The sequence below is a fragment of the Anoplopoma fimbria genome, chromosome 13, assembly GCF_027596085.1.
Source record: "Anoplopoma fimbria isolate UVic2021 breed Golden Eagle Sablefish chromosome 13, Afim_UVic_2022, whole genome shotgun sequence".
In the NCBI taxonomy this organism is placed as follows: Eukaryota; Metazoa; Chordata; class Actinopteri; order Perciformes; family Anoplopomatidae; genus Anoplopoma; species Anoplopoma fimbria.
In genome coordinates this window covers 11,599,415-11,618,084 of record NC_072461.1, presented here as the reverse complement: position 1 = coordinate 11,618,084, position 18,670 = coordinate 11,599,415, and the positions used below count along the sequence as shown (strand labels likewise).

General features: G+C 41.5%; 1 protein-coding gene across 1 annotated transcript in view; it reads right to left on the bottom strand.

Annotated features, from left to right (window-relative positions):
- Positions 1 to 255: 255 nt before the first annotated feature.
- The window catches only part of tncb (tenascin Cb), a 38,308-nt gene continuing 19,893 nt past the window's right edge, over positions 256 to 18,670 (bottom strand). Inside the window, exons 10-22 of the mRNA XM_054611070.1 lie at positions 16,404 to 16,679; positions 11,956 to 12,228; positions 10,777 to 10,899; positions 9,736 to 9,879; positions 8,196 to 8,315; positions 7,891 to 8,034; positions 6,763 to 6,893; positions 6,535 to 6,667; positions 6,043 to 6,194; positions 5,735 to 5,831; positions 4,489 to 4,650; positions 2,580 to 2,743; positions 256 to 1,577 (exon numbers count right to left, since the gene is read on the bottom strand). Coding sequence (XP_054467045.1) covers positions 1,467 to 1,577; positions 2,580 to 2,743; positions 4,489 to 4,650; positions 5,735 to 5,831; positions 6,043 to 6,194; positions 6,535 to 6,667; positions 6,763 to 6,893; positions 7,891 to 8,034; positions 8,196 to 8,315; positions 9,736 to 9,879; positions 10,777 to 10,899; positions 11,956 to 12,228; positions 16,404 to 16,679 — 2,030 coding nt within the window. The 3' untranslated portion in view covers positions 256 to 1,466. The remainder of the gene's footprint in view (positions 1,578 to 2,579; positions 2,744 to 4,488; positions 4,651 to 5,734; positions 5,832 to 6,042; positions 6,195 to 6,534; positions 6,668 to 6,762; positions 6,894 to 7,890; positions 8,035 to 8,195; positions 8,316 to 9,735; positions 9,880 to 10,776; positions 10,900 to 11,955; positions 12,229 to 16,403; positions 16,680 to 18,670) is intronic.

The following is an 18,670-nucleotide window of genomic DNA, read 5'->3' as shown; positions in this document are numbered from 1 at the left end:
TCGAAAGCTCTGAAAAAAAGCAAGAAAGTGAACCTTGAGCCAAGAAATGAAAAACTAAAAACGCCGGAACATCTTATATCTTCCTTTTAAACAAACTGTTTTATTGTAATACAGCTTACAGAGAAACACCTGTTGTTCACCCAGTTATAAACAAACAAAACAATAAAAACAAACTTAATTTACACAGGCATTCTTTAGAAGGTCAGTGGTTTAGTATGCTGCTGTAGCAGGGGCTGGGGGCTGGGGGTGGGGGTGGGGGGCAATCGGGGCTGGAGGGTAGAAACAGAAACTAGTTCTCTCGTTTCGGCCTGTTCAAATACTATTCTCATCAACATAAGCATAGAGACCTTAGAAATTCAATTGGAATTGGCCGTTTTTTTCCCTGTTATGAGCATCAACATCTTTAGTGTCAACGACACAGAACAGTCTCTTGTTCCACATATATGTACTGTATTCACATTTTGCAAAAAAAAGAAATATCATCACCTTGTTTCATTTTATACTGAATAACAGGTCCTGCCTCGGATTCACAAGAAAAACAAACAAATGGAAACACATCAGCTGTTCTTTTCTCTGTTCTTTACAATACTATGGCTGTATCATGATGCCTTCAGGGGCTTACACGATGAATGGAAACATTGCCATCCGCGTGGACATGGGATGTGGCGGGTAAAATACTTTGCCATACAATTATTTTTTTTTCTCTTTTCATTTTCATCTCTCAGAAGTCAGATGTTTGTGGGAGAGGATATGGGGGAGGATAAAGTGACACTGAGACGAGTTAAGCACGAAGACAAACAAATGGCAAGTTAGACGGAGATATCAGACATCTGAGCAGTGCCATCTGAGGAACATCCCTTTTCAAATGTTTAAATTCTGACGTGTACAGTGCTGTACGAGGAATAGAATTTCTATGATAATCCAGTTGAATTATCACCGTGGTATCGGCCCTGAATCTAAACAAGACCACATTGTACTTTAAACAGTCTGTCCTTTCTGTAAAACCCCAAATGTGAAATATGGAACTGTATTAATCTGTACACAACATAATGCCCAAGCTGCACAGTCGCCTCCCCGCAAATGCCGCAACACGAGAGAAAGGAACGGAATCAGGTGAGATGGATTTGTTCTTGCTCTCTTTGGTGCGTGAGTAGGATCCGCGTGGGCTTGATTTAAGTCCGGTTTGTAACATGCATATCGGTTTCCGCACCGTCAGCATTTCCACAACCATATCACAGGGGGAGGGGCTTATGGAGTCGAGGCTGATCTGTGAGCGAATGGGGGGAGGGAGGGTGTGTTGTTGTTGTGTGGGTTTTTTTTTGCATGGAGGCAGCAGGGCTCTTGGCAGTAGCTTTGGTCGCTGCAGGGTGAGTTGGGTGTGGGAGTGGAGGTGGTTTATGGGGAGTCCAGACAGAGTAGTAGCAGTGTTGTTGTTGTCGTTGATGGTGTTGGTGTCGGTGGATCGTCTAGGACCGTTTCCTCCTTCCCTCCAGGTTCCTGAAGTTGGATGGCCTGATCTTCATCTCGGCGAACTCAATCGAGTGCTCGTGGCCTTTCCAGTGGAACCAGTTCACACCCTAGAGGGGAAGAGATGGACAAAGGATGTTGGTCAAAATAGAAGTTGAAGTGTGAGTTTAATCATATTCCTGTCATGACTTGACTCACACTGCAGCCAAAGCAACCCGATTGCCACTCAAGAATGGCAATACTGGACAATCCTTAAACCTCAGATTACGACCAACACATCTAAAAGCATTGCTGTCTGTAATATATGCACCTAGCCACTAGGGTATTGATAAGCTTAGGAAAATAATTAACTATGTTTTAAGTATGGCTTAGCTGAATTGATATCATCAACCTGTTTTCACTTCCAACTCGTCAAACATTGGCGCTTGGTCAGTGGCTTTTGTCTTCTAATACGGACGCACTTAAGCATCCTAAGCATCTGAATGAGAAGCACTGCACTTTAAACTATCTCCAATGTAAACCAAGCCGAGTCAGTGTTAGACAGACAGAGCAACTGGATGAAGGATGAATTCCTGGAGGTGCTGGGATGGCCAACGACATCCTTTTTGTAAGACGTTTACCAAAGGACCCCTGAAGGGAAACTTTGCAGATTTTTTGGTACAACGTGGGCAGTATATGCAAATAAACAATGTTCTTCCTCCCTCCGTTTTACCGGCGCCGATGAGGGGCTGCAGGATTACACAGAGGGTAGTCGAACATCGTTTATTTGCACATTCCACCAACATTGCAACAATACAAGGAAACAGAAAGGAAACCAGTGGAAATCCCTCAGCGATTCCGTAGAATCCCAAGGACTAATGGAACTCAAACATCAAGGACTTTCTGACCCTTCTGAAGGACGCTGGGAGCCTATTCAAGACCAGTAAACCCCTATTAAGGACCCCTGGAAACCCTTCAAACTAAGCTGAAACCTCTCAGGAATCATGGAATACTTTCATCCCAAAGACTAATGGAACACCATCAGTGACCCCAAGAACCCCCCCAGGGAACCTTATTCTAGAATCACTTTCCAAATAAGAACATACAGTAACTCCATTGTAGACATACTGTACCTTGCTGTGACTGTTATCTCCATATCGTCCCATGAGGTTGACACGGTGGCAGTTCTTATACCAGAAGGCTCCCTTATAGGACAGGGCACAGTTGGTGACAGCGATGTCGTTGTCGTGGTCGTAAGTGGAGAATGGACGGCCGTGGTGGTAGGTCATAGAGTCACCTACAAGGACACATAACAAGGAGAGAGGGTGGATTAAACTGTTTCTGTACATTTTTGTAATAGATGGACAATGTAATAACACTGTGGATAAACTGTGCACTACCTGTCCATTACATACACAAAAACATACAGTATTGTATTCTTTGCTTGTCTGTTGGGTTTTAACATTTTTCATTTCAGATTTGATCAACTTCAAGGTAGATTTTATTTGTTTCATGACAAAATGAGAAAGTATAATAAGTAAACTTTTAATGAATAGTATGATAAACATAATTAATACAATACTGATTTTTGTTTTTGGAAAGAAAACCTTTAGAAAATGGTACCAAGACCAAGGTAGTGAAGCCACTTCAGAAGTGCCTTTAACCCACATTCTCCCTAATGGCCATCAGAGTGAGACTCCTCTGGTTGCAAAATAAGTCAGATTGTATAGAAGTCTTTGAAAAAATGATCCTCACTTGATTTTTTAGCTCTGTAAATAATGTTAAGTTGTAGATGGTGACAGCCAAAATGCAGAACTCCAGGCTTCAAAACCGTAGTCCATAAACCAATGGGGGATGTCACCTGACTACATCCACTTCGTATAAACGTTTTACCCCGTAAACGTATTAAATCCAAATAATAAGAAATTCAAAGTATGAAAAAATGAAACAAATTATATAAAAATGGACCAAATAAGAGGAACCCCATCACTTCACAAAACAATAATAAAGGGAAAAAAATAGAGAGAAATTACATTAAAAGTATCTATTAAGTAAGATAACAGTATACTACATATACATACTTTGGCTTAAGTTTTTTGTTTCATTTTCCTAAAAACACACATTGAACCATTACATCTCATTACAAATATTACAAGGTAGAAGGAGGTCAACTTGATGGAGCCTGTCACCAGACAGAACTCACATACATACAGTCAAAAACAACAAAAAAAGTTTACATACAGTATGTATGTCCCTCAAACAGCCTTAACTATAGAAGTAATTGGAAGATTAAAATCATATTTGAATCCTTTGAAGTTTTTAACAGAATCTGTATAAAGGACCACCGTGTAGTTTTTAGTGGCATCTAGTGGTGAGGTTGCAGATTGCAACTGACTGACCTCTCTGCTCACTCCTCCCTATCCAAACATGCCGGAGAAGTTTGGTGGCCCTCAGGTCACGTAAAAACATGAAAATCCTTCTCTAGAGCCAGTGTAGACTCAGTGAGGAGGACCTGCTCCCTATTATTCATTTTATTAATATTATATTCCATTTTTGCCAATAGATTCCCCACAAAACCTACACGCTGCTCCTTTAAAAGATGTTGTGATTTTTCAAAGGGAGGGATTTAATGTCATTGTGAAATGCTTGCTTGTATCCTTTTCATGAAAGCTGTCTTTTGTAATTAATATTAATATTATTAATTGTTGATTGTGTTAATAAAAGTGAGAGGATAAGGCTGGTGATATTCTATATTCTTCTTATTTTCTCATTACGGGTACTGTGTGTAGATCAAAGCCTGATAGATGTTCTTCCTCTATGCCATAGAGCTCAATTGTTGTAAAAAAAATGATTGATGATGATGATTGAAAGCCCACTGTAGTTTGTTTAGACTCAATCCCACATATACTGCCCCAAACACTCACTAGAGCACTAATTAAGTACCATTTGAACTACTGAACTTTTTATAAAAACACAAAAATACATGGCCCTTTGCTGTTTTATTATACATGTTTGGCTTCAGGCCACAGTAGTCAACTTTACCTGCTGTTCCACTGTATCCTCCCACGTGGACTTTGTAGCGGGTCCGAGGTTCAGAGATGGAGAACTTGTCGTACTGAGCGTAGGCTGTTTCTCCCTTATCGCTCAGGTCCACTCGCAGCTCATACTGACCTCCAGCTGTGATCTTATGCAGGTTGGAAAGACCTGAGTGAGAGAGATGGTACATAAGATGGACAGAGAGCAGTTATGATAAGTCAGTGATGGCTTGTGTGTGTGAAGGAGAGGTACCGCAGGTCCTTCCTTCCTGCTGCTGTCAGGTTGCACAACCAACTCTGCTCCCAGCAGACCACATGACCACATGACAATAATAACATGACAATAAAAACCTGTGCAATACATTACACATTACACTGTGCAATAATAGTTAAAAAAGTTAAAAATAGTTAAAATAGTTGTTGTTTTTCTCTCTGTCTGTAAATATAATATTTCAGTTATTGTTGTTTTTTCTACTGTTTTTTTTTTTTTATTGCTTATTTATAATACTTGTTTTATTTTATTTTTATTTTTCATTTTTTATCTTGTCTTCTTCTACTATGTCTCTTGTGTGCACTTTACTCTACGCTGTTGTAAGCCTGCAAATTTCCCCGCTGCGGGACTAATAAAGGATTATCTTATCTTATCTTATCTTATCTTATCTTTGGTAAGCAATTATTATCAGATAATACATTATTAATCAAAATATATCATAAATAGGGTTAAATTATATGTGAAGGGTCATAACTCTAGTTGGATTCTAGCTTCAAAGTATATATTACTCGATTAATATGTTTAATTCAAACAAAATCGACTAGAAAGGTCACTTAGTAGAGTTCCGATCTCCACCCCTCAAACAAAGAATTGTAAGGTAGTCAGGAGCAGCAGATGACGTATAAAAAAGTATGAATCCCCGTAAATGAGCATAAAAAATGTTAGGCCGATGGGTCCAGCAGTATAAAAAATCAGCCGTGGACAGACAGACAATCACACACACAAACACAACAGAACACATGATCTCCCATCAGGCTTACACCTGCCGGAGATAATTATTATAATTAAGTTATTCCATGCAGGACTAAAAGAGTCTGCTCAGAATCAATCCACGGAGTAAAATGAATAGATAACCACACAAAACAGATGCCACTGAAGCTGTATAAAACAACTTAATTACTAGCTAAACATATTGATAATATCACCATAACCTTGTGTTGTGGAATACTGTGTTGTGCTCTGATATTCTTTTTTTAATTACCCAGCCAGAATTCATCATTCATGTCACCGAAGCCAGCTGTGTAATTCTTCCAGTTGCGGAAAAACTCCAGTCTACCACTCTGTCGTCTGAGGAAAACCTGACAGAGAAAGACAATAGGTCACCAGACATTCCCACTGTTAGAGTTATACGTGAAATATCTGACAATAAACACTTATATGTGTGTTTTCGAAACAAAATGAGAAATTGTAGGGAATTTGAGCAATTGTTAAAATATATTTTTTTGATTGGCGCAGCTTAAAATATCTACACATATTGGGCATATGTCTCCTTGATAGCCGGTGACTTACGATCCATCCGCCTCCATCACTGCTCATGTCGCAGTAGACCTGGATCGGCTGGCTCTCATCTCCACCCAGATAGATGGTGTACAGGTCTGATGTGGTGTCGCCGTTCAGCAGGGCCTGAGAGCAGTCCCTGGGGAATCGGTACAGCACGCCAGCTAAGGACACAAACACACATAACGCATGATACGATTGAATATTTCTGCAGATATTTCTTAGAATTACAAAAAGCTGAGACTCTCTTGTGGACCCAATAAGCCCAGAACAGAAGTGCTGGCCATCCAATTGCAGAGAAATGCAGAATATTCTTGAAGAAACCTTGAAATATCAAAAGTTTTAGACACCAAATCATAGCATGGATTTTATATGTTAAAAAAAAAATCGATATATTTTGCACCAAATCTGTGTTACATATGGTATCAACCGAAGATAGATATCTTGTAAAGGACACACAGCCCACACAGTTGAAACCTGTGCCGTGTGAATGAGTCCACTCACTGGTGGTGAAGACAGTAGTAATGACTCGGCTTCTCTTTGGACCAGCAATGGCCTGCAGCTTGACTGAATACTCCGTGGAGGCGCTGAGCTGAGCCATGTTATAGGAGACAGCAGTGGGACTGAGGACCACCTCCTGAAAGAGAAGCACGATCAGATATTTTATTCCCAAACCCATTTTATAGCCTGACTGTACTCCTGAATCTGTGGAGTTCTGGTGTCTCTACTCACACGGATGGTGCCGTCTGTAGCCTCGAAGCTGAGGATGTACCCGGTGATGTCAGCACGAGGTGGCTTCCAGGTCAGCATGCCGTTCTCCGTCTGGATGTTAGTAGCTGCCAGGTCCTGAGGGGCGTCCACATCTAAAAACACAATAGCCCTTTAAATAATTTCGTATTTTTTAAGTTTTTCTGTGAGTTCCATTTGTCTGTGCTCTTTCAGACCCTTTTTTACTCTGTTTATTCATTTCATTCATGTTTTAATTAATGGAGTCTGGCAGCTTTGGCGAGAGCACCGTTAACGTCTTCAATTCCCAGTACAAAATAGACTGTAGAGGTGTCTCACGTTAAGGTTAAGCGGCCCTTATGTATGACGACAACGTGGGGGAAATTTTGATGTGGTTAGGTTATGAGTTACATTTGAACATTTTAAAAACGGAGGCAATGGCAGGTTAGGTTAGGTTTAGGCAACAATACAACTAAATTAGGTTTAGGAATAGATCATGTAATACTTAGTTAGTTTTAGGCAAGAAAACTACTTAGTTAGGTTAAGGAATATATCGTGAAATATTTAGTTTGGTTAAGGCAAGAAAACAACCTAGTTAAGTTTAAGAATTTATCATGAAATACTTGGTTAGGTTAGGGCAACAAAACAACTTAGTTTTAGAAAATGATCGTCTTTTAGGTACAAATAAACACGAATGTCCGTAACTTTGAAGTACAAAAACATCAACATTGACTTCTCGTTTCATAAGGGGAACAGACTGTGGCCTCCTGTCTGTCTTTTGTTTTTGCAGTTGCTATACTTCCTCGTTCATGATTACGTGGATAACATACGAACAAATTCTGTGGGATAGCTTCCAATTACGGCCCATTATTTTTCGTAGTTATAGCTACAAATGCTGGATAAAATAGGCCTGAAAGAGACAGGTAAGTATTCCAACATGACATCACTGCAGTCGTTCTTCTGATTAATGATCAACAAGAGCATAAGTGAATTCATCCTGTTGGTTATCTCACACTCATCTTGCACTTTTGTTTCAGTTTACAATATAGTTTGTAGTTAAAATGAAAAGTCCACTTGACTGGTTGGTTGCAGCTTTGACTGCGGCTTTGACTTTTAGGAGGCAGGAATGCTCACCAGTGGTAAACTCGGTCGTAGTGGCCGCACTCTTGGCCAAGTCCCTCACCGCATACACCTTCACAGTGTAGTGTGTCGCCGGCGTCAGAGAGTTCATGTCAAACTCCACCACGTTTCCCGATACTCGCTCCATCACTGGAGCCACTGGAAGGACACAAACAGACAGACAGCATCTCAATCATGACTCAACAATGGAACCAAGTGTGTCAAGTAAAACAAAATAGTTTTTTTATGTACAGCATGTGTGTTTATGCATATATCTACACGTATACTCTGTGTTGTACATGCATGTGTACATCAGATACCTGAGTCTGCACTGTAGGTGATGACGTAGCCGTCTACGGTGGCGATGGCAGGCTGCCAGAGCAGCAGAGCTTCTGTGTCTGTGATGTTGATTGCAGTCAGACCACGGGGTTTATCCAGAGCTGTAAACACACACACACACACACACACACAAACACACACACACCGCTATTGTGGTGGAAGGAATCAACACCTTTAGGCATGCTGCTGCTTAAACACAAATTACTAAAAATGTGTTGGATGAAAACACTGTCACGTTGTTATGGAGGAATTTTAGATAACTATTTGCTTTTGCACTTGTTAGACACCCCATACTTTTTCTTCCATTAGTTGTTTTGGCAGTGCTGCATGTGCTGTTGGAATTGTTCTTAATGATTGTTGGGTATTACATTTATTAAGACAAGTTCATTTTACTCCTTTGTCATTTGCGTCTGTAGATTTCTCCTAAATTCAACAAAACTAAGCATTAGATAATGCCGCATTTGCATATTTAAACATAACATTTTTAGAAAACTTAATAATACAAAAAGTAATTGTCTTGATGTAAGTCCTATCTCCAGGCCTTGGTCAAGCCCTACACCCCCGCCCGACCACTTCGCTCTGCTGCCTCGGGGCGATTGGTTGCCCCGTCGCTCAGAGGTCCCTGCGGCCGATCCACCCGGTCACAGCTTTTTTCTGTCCTGGCCCCTCAGTGGTGGAATGAACTCCCCACTGACGTCAGGACAGCAGAGTCGCTGCCCATCTTTCGGCGCAGGCTGAAAACTCACCTCTTCAAGAAGTACTACCCTGAGCCTTCCTCGTAGCACTTATTGTATTCGTATTAGTTGTTGCACTCACTGTATTCGTATCAGTTCGCTGCACTTATTGAATTCGTATTCGTTTACTGCACTTATCCTATTTGTAGTAGTTTGTAGCACTTATTGTATTCGTATTAGTCTGTTGCAATTATTGTTTTCGTAGTAATTTGCCTCTGCACTATACTTTTGCTCTGGTTTATGCTTTAAGATGCTTGTTTAAGAAAGGAGATGCACTTATGACTTCTGGTGACTAGTAGTTCTCTTGAATACCTATGTTGAATACACTTCCTGTAAGTCGCTTTGGATAAAAGCGTCTGCTAAATGACTGTAATGTAATGTAATGTAATGTAATCAACTAGGGATGTTTCATAATGTTATATATTAGTTTTTTTACCTTATTCATCTTTAGTGTTTTCAAAATGTATGTACTTTTACAATAAATATGATTAAATATATTACATTTTGAGATTTCTGTTCTGGAAATGTATGCAAATCAGCACAGATAATGCCTCATTTGAGAAAACTTGTAATACAAAAACAATTGTATTAATGTAAGTAATCAACTGGGTAAGTCTCATAGTGATATCTATTAGTTAAAATATTTACCCTAATCTGTGGTATCTCCCCTTTAAAAGTAGATATAAGCAAATTATTACAGGATCACAAAACTGACAAATCCAGGGAAATATACTCATTTATATCTAGTTTCATCATCCTGAATGTGTGTGTTCCACATTGGTCTTACCTGTGGTGACGCTGTCTGATCCAGGCTCACTCTCCCTTTGACCCTTGATGGTGACGACAGTGACCTCATAGGTGACCCCGGGGGTGAGGTTGGGCAGCACAGTCTGAGACATTGAGCCGTCCACCGTCAGCGTCTTAGCATTACCTGGGAGTGAAAACATCAAGTCAAGTGGGTGAATAAAGTTAAGATATTAGATGAAAAAGAATGTTATAGTCCTTTACAATCAACTGAGACAATATTAAATATAACAATAGATTTGCTTATTAATGGTTGTTTTAAGCATTTTTGTGTTCCCCATACACATGGTTGGGCCTACAATGTTGTTTTTTTTTTACTGAAATGACTATATTTTTTATTTTGTAGTGGGTTTTAAAGGAAAGATTCCACTCCAAAAGGACTATTTGTATATCAGTTACCAAACGGTGTTACCTATGAACTGGTATTTAAAATGTGAAAAGAGTGTCACATCTCTCTCTCTGTTAGACTTATGAGGGAACTTGAGATTTATATATTCATTATGAATTTAATCTTCTTATTAACGGTTGTAAATTCAAAATCTTAAAACATTACATTTCATTACAGTGGGGGCTGGATCTAAAGGGGCTAATAAACCTTACTTTTCTCACTTCAAACTGAAATAAGAAGATTATATTAGATTTTTTGAATGGTTTTTTGATGATTATTTCCATTTTCTCTGGACCGCTCCCTCCCTCTTTCAGTATAAGTGCCTATAACTTGTCACTAGGGGGCAGAAGTAGTCTATCATTGGAGAAAAAGGGTTTGAGCAGCAGATGATGGAGGATTAAACTGATTGATAGGGCAGCAGTGAGAATGTCCATACTGGCTACAAAGTCCTCATTTTGAGTGTAAAACTGTTAGTGCTCCGGGCCAAATCTTTATGTTGTAAATGCTTTCTTTCTTCACTTTTTGTTAACAGTTTAGTTTCAACTTTAACCAAATGACAGCACTGCAATAAGTGTGTCCATTTCCTCCCTGTGTTCAGTCGTTAATGAGTAGTGTTTCAAACATAAGCACACTTACCTCCATGAGCGGGCACATAAGTGACCCTGTTGCTGTCCACCCGAGCCTTCGGAACCACCCAGTGGACGGTGGCGGAAGTGTCGGTGACGTCAGAGAAGCGGATGCCCTTGGGCGAGCCCAGGTCTGGCACAAATGGAACAGACACAGCAGGCGGGGGGCAAACAGACACAATAAGAGTTTAGCTCATACATGCGCCGACGTCTAGGACTGGTGAGGACTGGAAGTAAGTCATTTACATATATTTTCGGCTTAACAATTTTACAGCAGACAAGGAAAGACAAACATATTATTTTAAGGAAAAAGCGAAAGAGAGAGTGCGTAGGAGAGAGCAAGGTGGAACAGACAAAAGGGGGGGCCTGTGGAGGCCCCGGGCTCGCAGAGAGAGAGAGAGAGAGAGAGACCCTTCCTGGCTAACCAGCGAGCCACAGTATCTCGCGTGACAGACCTGAGGAGATTAACTTGCCCCCATTTCATGGCAACACAAAAGTGATACATGCGCCACGCAACCCGAGAGTAAAGCTTCACCCCCAGGGAGGACAGGAGACACAGCCATAGACACCCGTTCTATGCGACACAGACAACGGCTCCCCCTCCCACACACACACACACACACACACACACACTTTACAAAGAGCGACACCGACACATGGGGCCAGGCAGTCATAGACGATATTCAGGAGGACAACCGGACGCAGACAACACAATGAAAGGAGCGGAGTAAAGAGCTGAGTAAATGTCTTGAGTGGGGGTTGAATGATTTCAGTTTTCGAGGCATTTTCTGAAAGTTCTGAGTTGAAGCTGCTATGCTGATAGCGGCAAATATTCTGCATTTTTACATTGGACCACTGTTAATACCAAGACCCTTATAAGATCCGAAAGCATTGAGAACTACACAGGATCCTAAATTCTCAACCAATAGTGCTGCTTCATGTCCATCACATCATACTGGCCAAGACCCACTTATAACCATTATATTTCGTCCAATTGCAGTTTTAAGTGTCTTGGACGAGTACAGCACCATGACCCTTTGATATCAGGTTAGAAGACAAAAAGACAAACATATGTTCTCATGCGGTTACCACAAAAAAGACAATTTTGACAAGAGACGACGTGAATGCACATTGACCACGCTGACAAGTTTCTCAGATTTTTTCGTTTTCCACCCATTTCACTGTATACCTGTTTTCACCCCTTCCTCTAAAGACTTGGAGCGTCTCCCCAAAACGAGCCCAAAGATTTCGACCCTGTACTCGGTGTCCTCGGTGAGATCTGCGATGGCCACGCTGCGAGTCTCGCCGCCCAGCACCAGCTCGCTCGGCTGGCCCGGGCCCACGGGCTCGCTGACCATCACAACAAAGGTGTCGAAGGCGTCCTCTTCGGCCGTCCAGGCCAGACTAAAGCTCTCGGGGGTGACGTCAGAGACTAGGAGAGCCTGCACCTCTGGTTCGTCCTCTGAGTGACAGGGGAAGGTCAGTCTCGCTCCTCTGCGGAACTTAAGAGTGCTTTGACATTTGAAGGAACATGGCAGCGAAAGAGAAAGTTTATGCATATGTGTAAATGCCAGCATTGGTTAAATGGAAGCGCAGCATCAGTCAAGAAATAAAGTACAGAAAGAGAAGAGTTTCACTGCAGACCTGGTGAAAAACACAGAAGAAAGTAATGAGCTGATCCATCAAAGCAAGATGAAAAACTGCTTTTGGTGTTACTGTTTTTAGTAAAACAATATATTCGTCTGACCTAGGCTTCTAAATTGTAATGATCTCTTTGAAATAAAAGATCAGTGTATAAAAGCCACAGGCCATGATTGGTACCCCACCAGGGGTTGTTTATATGTCTGTCTAACTAAGTACTTTTGTTGCCTCAAGTTAAATTGTTTTAATGGGGCCGGAGCATAATTTTAACACATTATGTGCCTCCACCATGCAATAAGCTGTTACAAGGTCCTTGTCATTTCTGTGAGATCAAGTTGCACAATGCCATTGATTGAAAAATTGTGAATAATAAAAATTAGCTTGTCACCATAGACTGTATATAAGAAGTGAACGAAGTCGTTATGAAGCATCGAGTTTGGCGATTTTGCCGTCGCCATTTTGTAATGTGGCCGATCAATGTTTTTTTTTTGGAACCAGTGAACATGTTACCATGTTTGGAGTGTTAAGGAGTGACAAAGAGGAGCTGTATACGGCTCTGTTAGTGGCAGTGACCTGTCAATCACAGAAAGCCCGCCCTAAAGCATACCCTGCTTTATTGTCTATTTGACTCTAAATGGACCATCATTTACTAAATTAACATCATGCTGTATTTATGAAGATTTGAAACTAGAGATTGAGAACATTAACTCATGTTTACAATGTTTACTGAGGGAATAAATCAAGTGAGAAGTAGAGTCATTTTCTCATAGACTTCTATACAATCTGACTTCTTTTTGCAACCAGAGGAGTCGCCCCCTGCTGGTAGAGAGAATACAAGTTTTAAGCCACTTCCGCATCGGCTACCACCTGGTTGTTGCTCAAGCAAGGCAGTGGAGGCACCACGATTAAAATCATTAACTTTAAATGCCTGGTCACACAAGAAAGTGTCAAAATTTATATTCAAGTCTTTGTGAAATAATTTGCTCTAAAAGATCTACTATTACTACCACTCATAGAGCTATAAGCTTTACCTGCAGTAGCTGAGCTAGCCAGTCACAATAGCTTGAGCTTCTTTTTATTTTCTCTATAACATGCAGTAACTCCTCCCAAGCTTTTTGTATATTTAATTTCAGTTATTCATGATTGGAAGTACAAACCAACTTGTTCACTGACTGTTGGCAAGCTTGTAAGCTTTGCGGCAACAGGGAAATGAGTTCAGTAGGGTTTATTTAAAAGACGTATTATAACGATCGCCTCCTGTCTCATAGCTGTCTGCAAACCACTCCTCTTTTGCAGAGCAGTTTATACCCTGACAGTAGATTTATGACGATTCCCTTGCAATTAATTGATTCCGATGAAAATGTTGCCATATTATCTGTTGGTGTGTCGTTATTTCTGCAACAAATTTAGGTTAAGCGAAGTGGATTGCACTTGAAATAATTCAAATGAAACAAATGATGACATGATTCTTCAAAATTCATTAAAACTTTGAAAAAGTAATAGTCCTGGTCTGACCCATCGCAGTAAAGGAGGCTTTTCAAACTACAGCTGCTTCACTTAGAACAGTGCTAAAATACAGTACAGTGCAGACATGTCTGCAGATGGGAGTGTGTGCATGTGTTGCAGTAAAAGCTGGTAGTTAGGCAGTCATTAGCAGCAGCTAATAATGGAAGTGATAGGAAGAGAGGCTGAGAGACAGCAGGAGTCTACAGCTGCTTGAGAAAAAAAAACTCTGCTTCTCCAGAGGACGAGTCCGCTGAAGCTAATTAGCTGCAGAAACTTCCGGTAGCAGCACAGATGGACGGACTGGACAGAGCTTTTAAAAGCAGCCGGGATAGAAGCAGATATAAGTGGGCTCATGCAAGCCTACATAAAACCCAGCGCCACTGCTCATTAAAACACTACACCAAATGTGAGGGTCTCAGGGGTCCTTGAACTAGCCTGAATCCCCTTCTTTTTATTGTGAGGGGAAAAGCATGAGGCATTTGTTGCGAGAAGAAGCGGTGGAAATGAGAAGCGAGGCAGCCAAATCCCAGGGAGCTGTCACTCTTCATTAGCCTGCCGGGCAGCTTTAGCTGGTCAGGGGAAGAGAGGGAGGGCCACATCCATCAGCTAACGTGTGCTAGCTTGCTACTGATTTCACCCTCCCACCACCACCACCACCGCTCCTACCCTACTTCGCTCCACCCCCCCCAAGACCTGAGGGAACACAATCCCCGCTCACAAAAGAGAGCCTGTTATTGGAGGAGTTGGGAGCCGGCGCCAGTTAACCTGCTGAAAAGACGCTCTGCAAGCAGAAACTCAGAGTTCCAGTCTGGCCTGATAACTTTATGAGAACAGCTTGTGCTGATATGAATCACGACTGAGTCGAGCTTGTTTCTGGGTGCTTTCCACATATCTTTGTGGTCCCATCAATCATTTGTTTTGCAAGAAACAAATGATTGAACAAATGTTTCCTTGCTTCCCTTTTCAGAGGAGGACTTTTCTTCCCCACACAACATCTTCCTCCCGTAGAGCGCTGATGACCACCGTGCATTGCATAATCAAATTAGTCGGCGCCTGTGTTCACAAGTTGGAATGTTTTATGGATTAAGTGATGCTAATGAAAAAATGTTGAGATGGTTCCCCCGGCCATTAGCATGCAGACAATGGGCCGAGTTGAGCGCATGCCATATTCTGCGTGGCCCCAGAAGCCCCTGGCACCCTGAGCACCAGAGCCCAGGGGCAATGGCAGCATGAGAATGAGGAGCGGTCCAGGCTTGGGGGAACTGGGGATGCATACAGAAGAGAGGCCTCACACAAAGTGACAAAAGCGCCTCAGGGTTGTTTTTTTTGGTCTTCTGTCAGTCCTCCCATCTTTCTTCCAGTAGACTGATCCTCATCAGTAAAATGCTGAATGATAATGTCGGAATAGTAGCTGACATTAAAAAAAGAAGTCAACCATGGTTATAAAATGGTTATTTTTGACATTTAAGTCTAGTCTAAATAGTTTTATAGGGTGACAATGAGGGTGATAATCCTCAGAAGGTATTTTGTTATGATTTATTTGTTAAGATGCCATTAAGAGGCACAGTTTAGCCAGATTTTGGTTTCACTGTTTACGGCCCATTTATTAGGCACATACTGTAATTCTCAGCACATTAATCCCGGGTAATGACGGTGTTTGGTGTAGTGGGTGGGGAAAACAGCGCACCTGTTGTGCCCCAGTTAAACAGCACCCTGGCCTTTTTTTTATGTGTTTCTGCCTGTTCACACAACAGACCAGGTGCTGTTCCAGGCTGGACTCGTACCAACAGGCAGACTGACAGCTCAAAGGTGGATCAAACGCGTATCTGCTTCTAGGCTAATACGGATTGAATGGGTTTTGTGCGGTTGCTGTGGGGTGTTAAGAGTGTTAGCCTGTTTCACAATCCCCGCATCAAAGGCAGGGATACGTGCATGATGGATGGCTGATGGGGCTGTTGTTTGGGGATTTGGATTGAGCACTCTGTTGAATGGATAGGATATTTTTTTTACACCGTGAAGAATAACTTCTAGCTCAGTGGCTTTGCACACCTTTTGGAAATGTACTTCCAACGCTGAAGGTAAACTGTTTCTGTTCATAAGAAGGGAGATAAGTTGCCCATGGGGACGAACAAAACGAGCCCCCATCCCTTCAAGTACAGCATCACGTGATCAGTCACAAAGATTTGTTAAATCAATTTTATGATATCAATTGAACTTCTGTTGGAGCCAATGAAAGTGGCAGATTAGATTTTTTAAGATGGCCATTTTTTGAAGGAATCTGGGAAAAGTCCGGTAGTACAATCAAACAAAAAGAACACCTATCAGAACCAATTCAACACACCAGAGCTGAATCGTCAAACACCATTTGACAACTGCAAGTAACAGTTACTTAGAAAGACCACGCAGAAAAACAGTGGTTGATTCACTGTGTGCAGCAGAAGAAGAAGGAAGCAGGAAAGAGAGAGGCCCCGGCGTTGACAGCATCGATACCTGTGATGGTGTCTGCAAAGACAGGGTCTAAGAGCGCGCCCCTGTACACCCCGTACAGATTGGCCCTGTACCAGGTGGTGGAGGACAGGCCTGAGACGGCGAGGCTACGAGCATCGGCGGACACCGTGTGGTTTTGCCACTCGGCGCCTGTCTCTGCATCGGTAACCTCGATCAGAAAGGCCTCGAACGCCCCTTCCTCAGCGGACCAGGACAGGAGGAAGCTGTCCCACGACACGTCGCTGACGGTGACGTTGGTCACCACAGGCTTCTCCTCGTCTGGGTGATGACAAACACATCGACATTACAGGACAGACACACTGAATGAAGACAAAAGGTTACACCGATACAGGTCTTTCACAGCTGATCTTGGAATCTTTTGGACTGTTACTCGGCTGACTAGGAGTGACAGCCGATTTCAGAATTGTTCCAGAATTGGCTATAAATATCGGTCTAACCTTACGACAAACAAGCACAGAAATTCTTGGGTTCCATTTGCACCTTTCTTGTTGACAACAATGACCATTGTGAGGGATAGAAAACAAACAAGACAAAAATTGGATGAGTCCTCCTCGGCAATCTCGGCTGCAAAAAAAAGATGATGAACTCTCATTGGTAGAATAATCAATTTGTTTTGCTGTCAAGATTGAAAAAAAAGAGAATAGTGTTCACCCTGTCTGGAGTGGAAATATTCCCTTATTTCCACCACAAAAGGCCTCATTACCAACGACCGCCTATAGCCATCTCCCCTATATTACCATATAAGTGGGAAGACTTAAAGATAGAAAGCAGCAGACGGACATGCTGATGCAGCTTGTGCGCATTAATGGCTGCGAACGAGCCATTAACATTTGAAGGTGCAGCGTAGCCCGACCGGTATGGCAGGAGTACGCCGTCCACTTCAAAACCCACTGGGAGGCCATGCAGAGCCGCACGCAGCAGCCTGTAATTGCAGTCCATTGAGTATGCAAGCATTCAGGGAGTAGATTAGAAAGAGACGGTGATAGATGGCCCAGGTAAACATCAAGGCTCCCATTATCCTCTTTTCAGTGGATGGCACAGTGGAGCGCAAATGGAGTGGTAGACAATTAGAAGGTGGGGCGGGGGGGGCTGGAATCAGCTGATCATCGCTTGTGAGAGCCTATATGGACATGGGAAATGCATTTGCTGTATGATGTGTCTGATGAGTTTCTGGCCTAGTATGGAGATGATTTGAGTCAGCGTTGTGACTCCAAACTTTTCTCCTGACGTTGCAACAAAGTTACAGTGAATGATAGTACAGCAGCACTTCACTTTAAGTCCCCTTACTTAGAATTCATAAGCAAATTTAACAAATGCTTTATTACACACTATGATGTAGTTGTAAGCTGATATATGTGTATATGTATTAGTCAATGGAAACAACTCCTCCTATGGACACCCATAAATGGGGGCAAATTTATAAAGAGATAATAAATGAAAATATGGGAAAATGTCGCAATAATATCAAATGATTCTTTATATGAAAATGTAATGTCCTTGTATATTAATAAGCAGTTAAAAACAACTACATTATAGTGTGTTAAAAGGCATGTGTTTATGTGCTTATAAATATTTGGTAGCAGAGGTGGGACCAAGTCATTTTTTTAAAGTCACAAGTCTCAAGTCTAAGCATTCAAGTCCCAAGTCTTAAACTTATATTTTGTATTCTTTGGGCTTAAGGGGAGGCATCAAGTATTTTTAAATCAAAAGGCTTTAGTCCACGTGAAGTCACAAGTCATTGATGTTAAAGTCCAAGTTCTACTTAGGATTTTGTCAAGTCGAGTCTGAATCATCGAGTCGAGTCATCAAATTTGAGGCTTGTGACTCGAGTCCACACCTATACTAAATAGGGTTGTTACCCATAAGACAAAAAAGAATTTGGCTAAAATATTTTTGAAGTAGAAAGAAACATTCTTGTTCAAGAAGCTAGCTGGAAACATTTTTAGATAGCTTTCTTATTTATAATAAGACAATATATCCCTTTAGTTTTTGTGAAAATAAATATCACTTACTTCTCTTACTAGGAAAGAGGTGTTTTCACATCCTACTTTCTAACTTTAAAAGGGTCAGTTAACCCAAATTACAAAAAACATATTTTACATCTTATGTAGAGGTATCTAGGTATGTTCATATGTACTTAGCCAAGGTTTAGCAATGTCCGCCTGAGATATCTGCCCCAGTACAATGGAAGTGAATGGACTTTCATTTGCAGTACTTACATTAAACATTATAAATTACATTTAAAACAT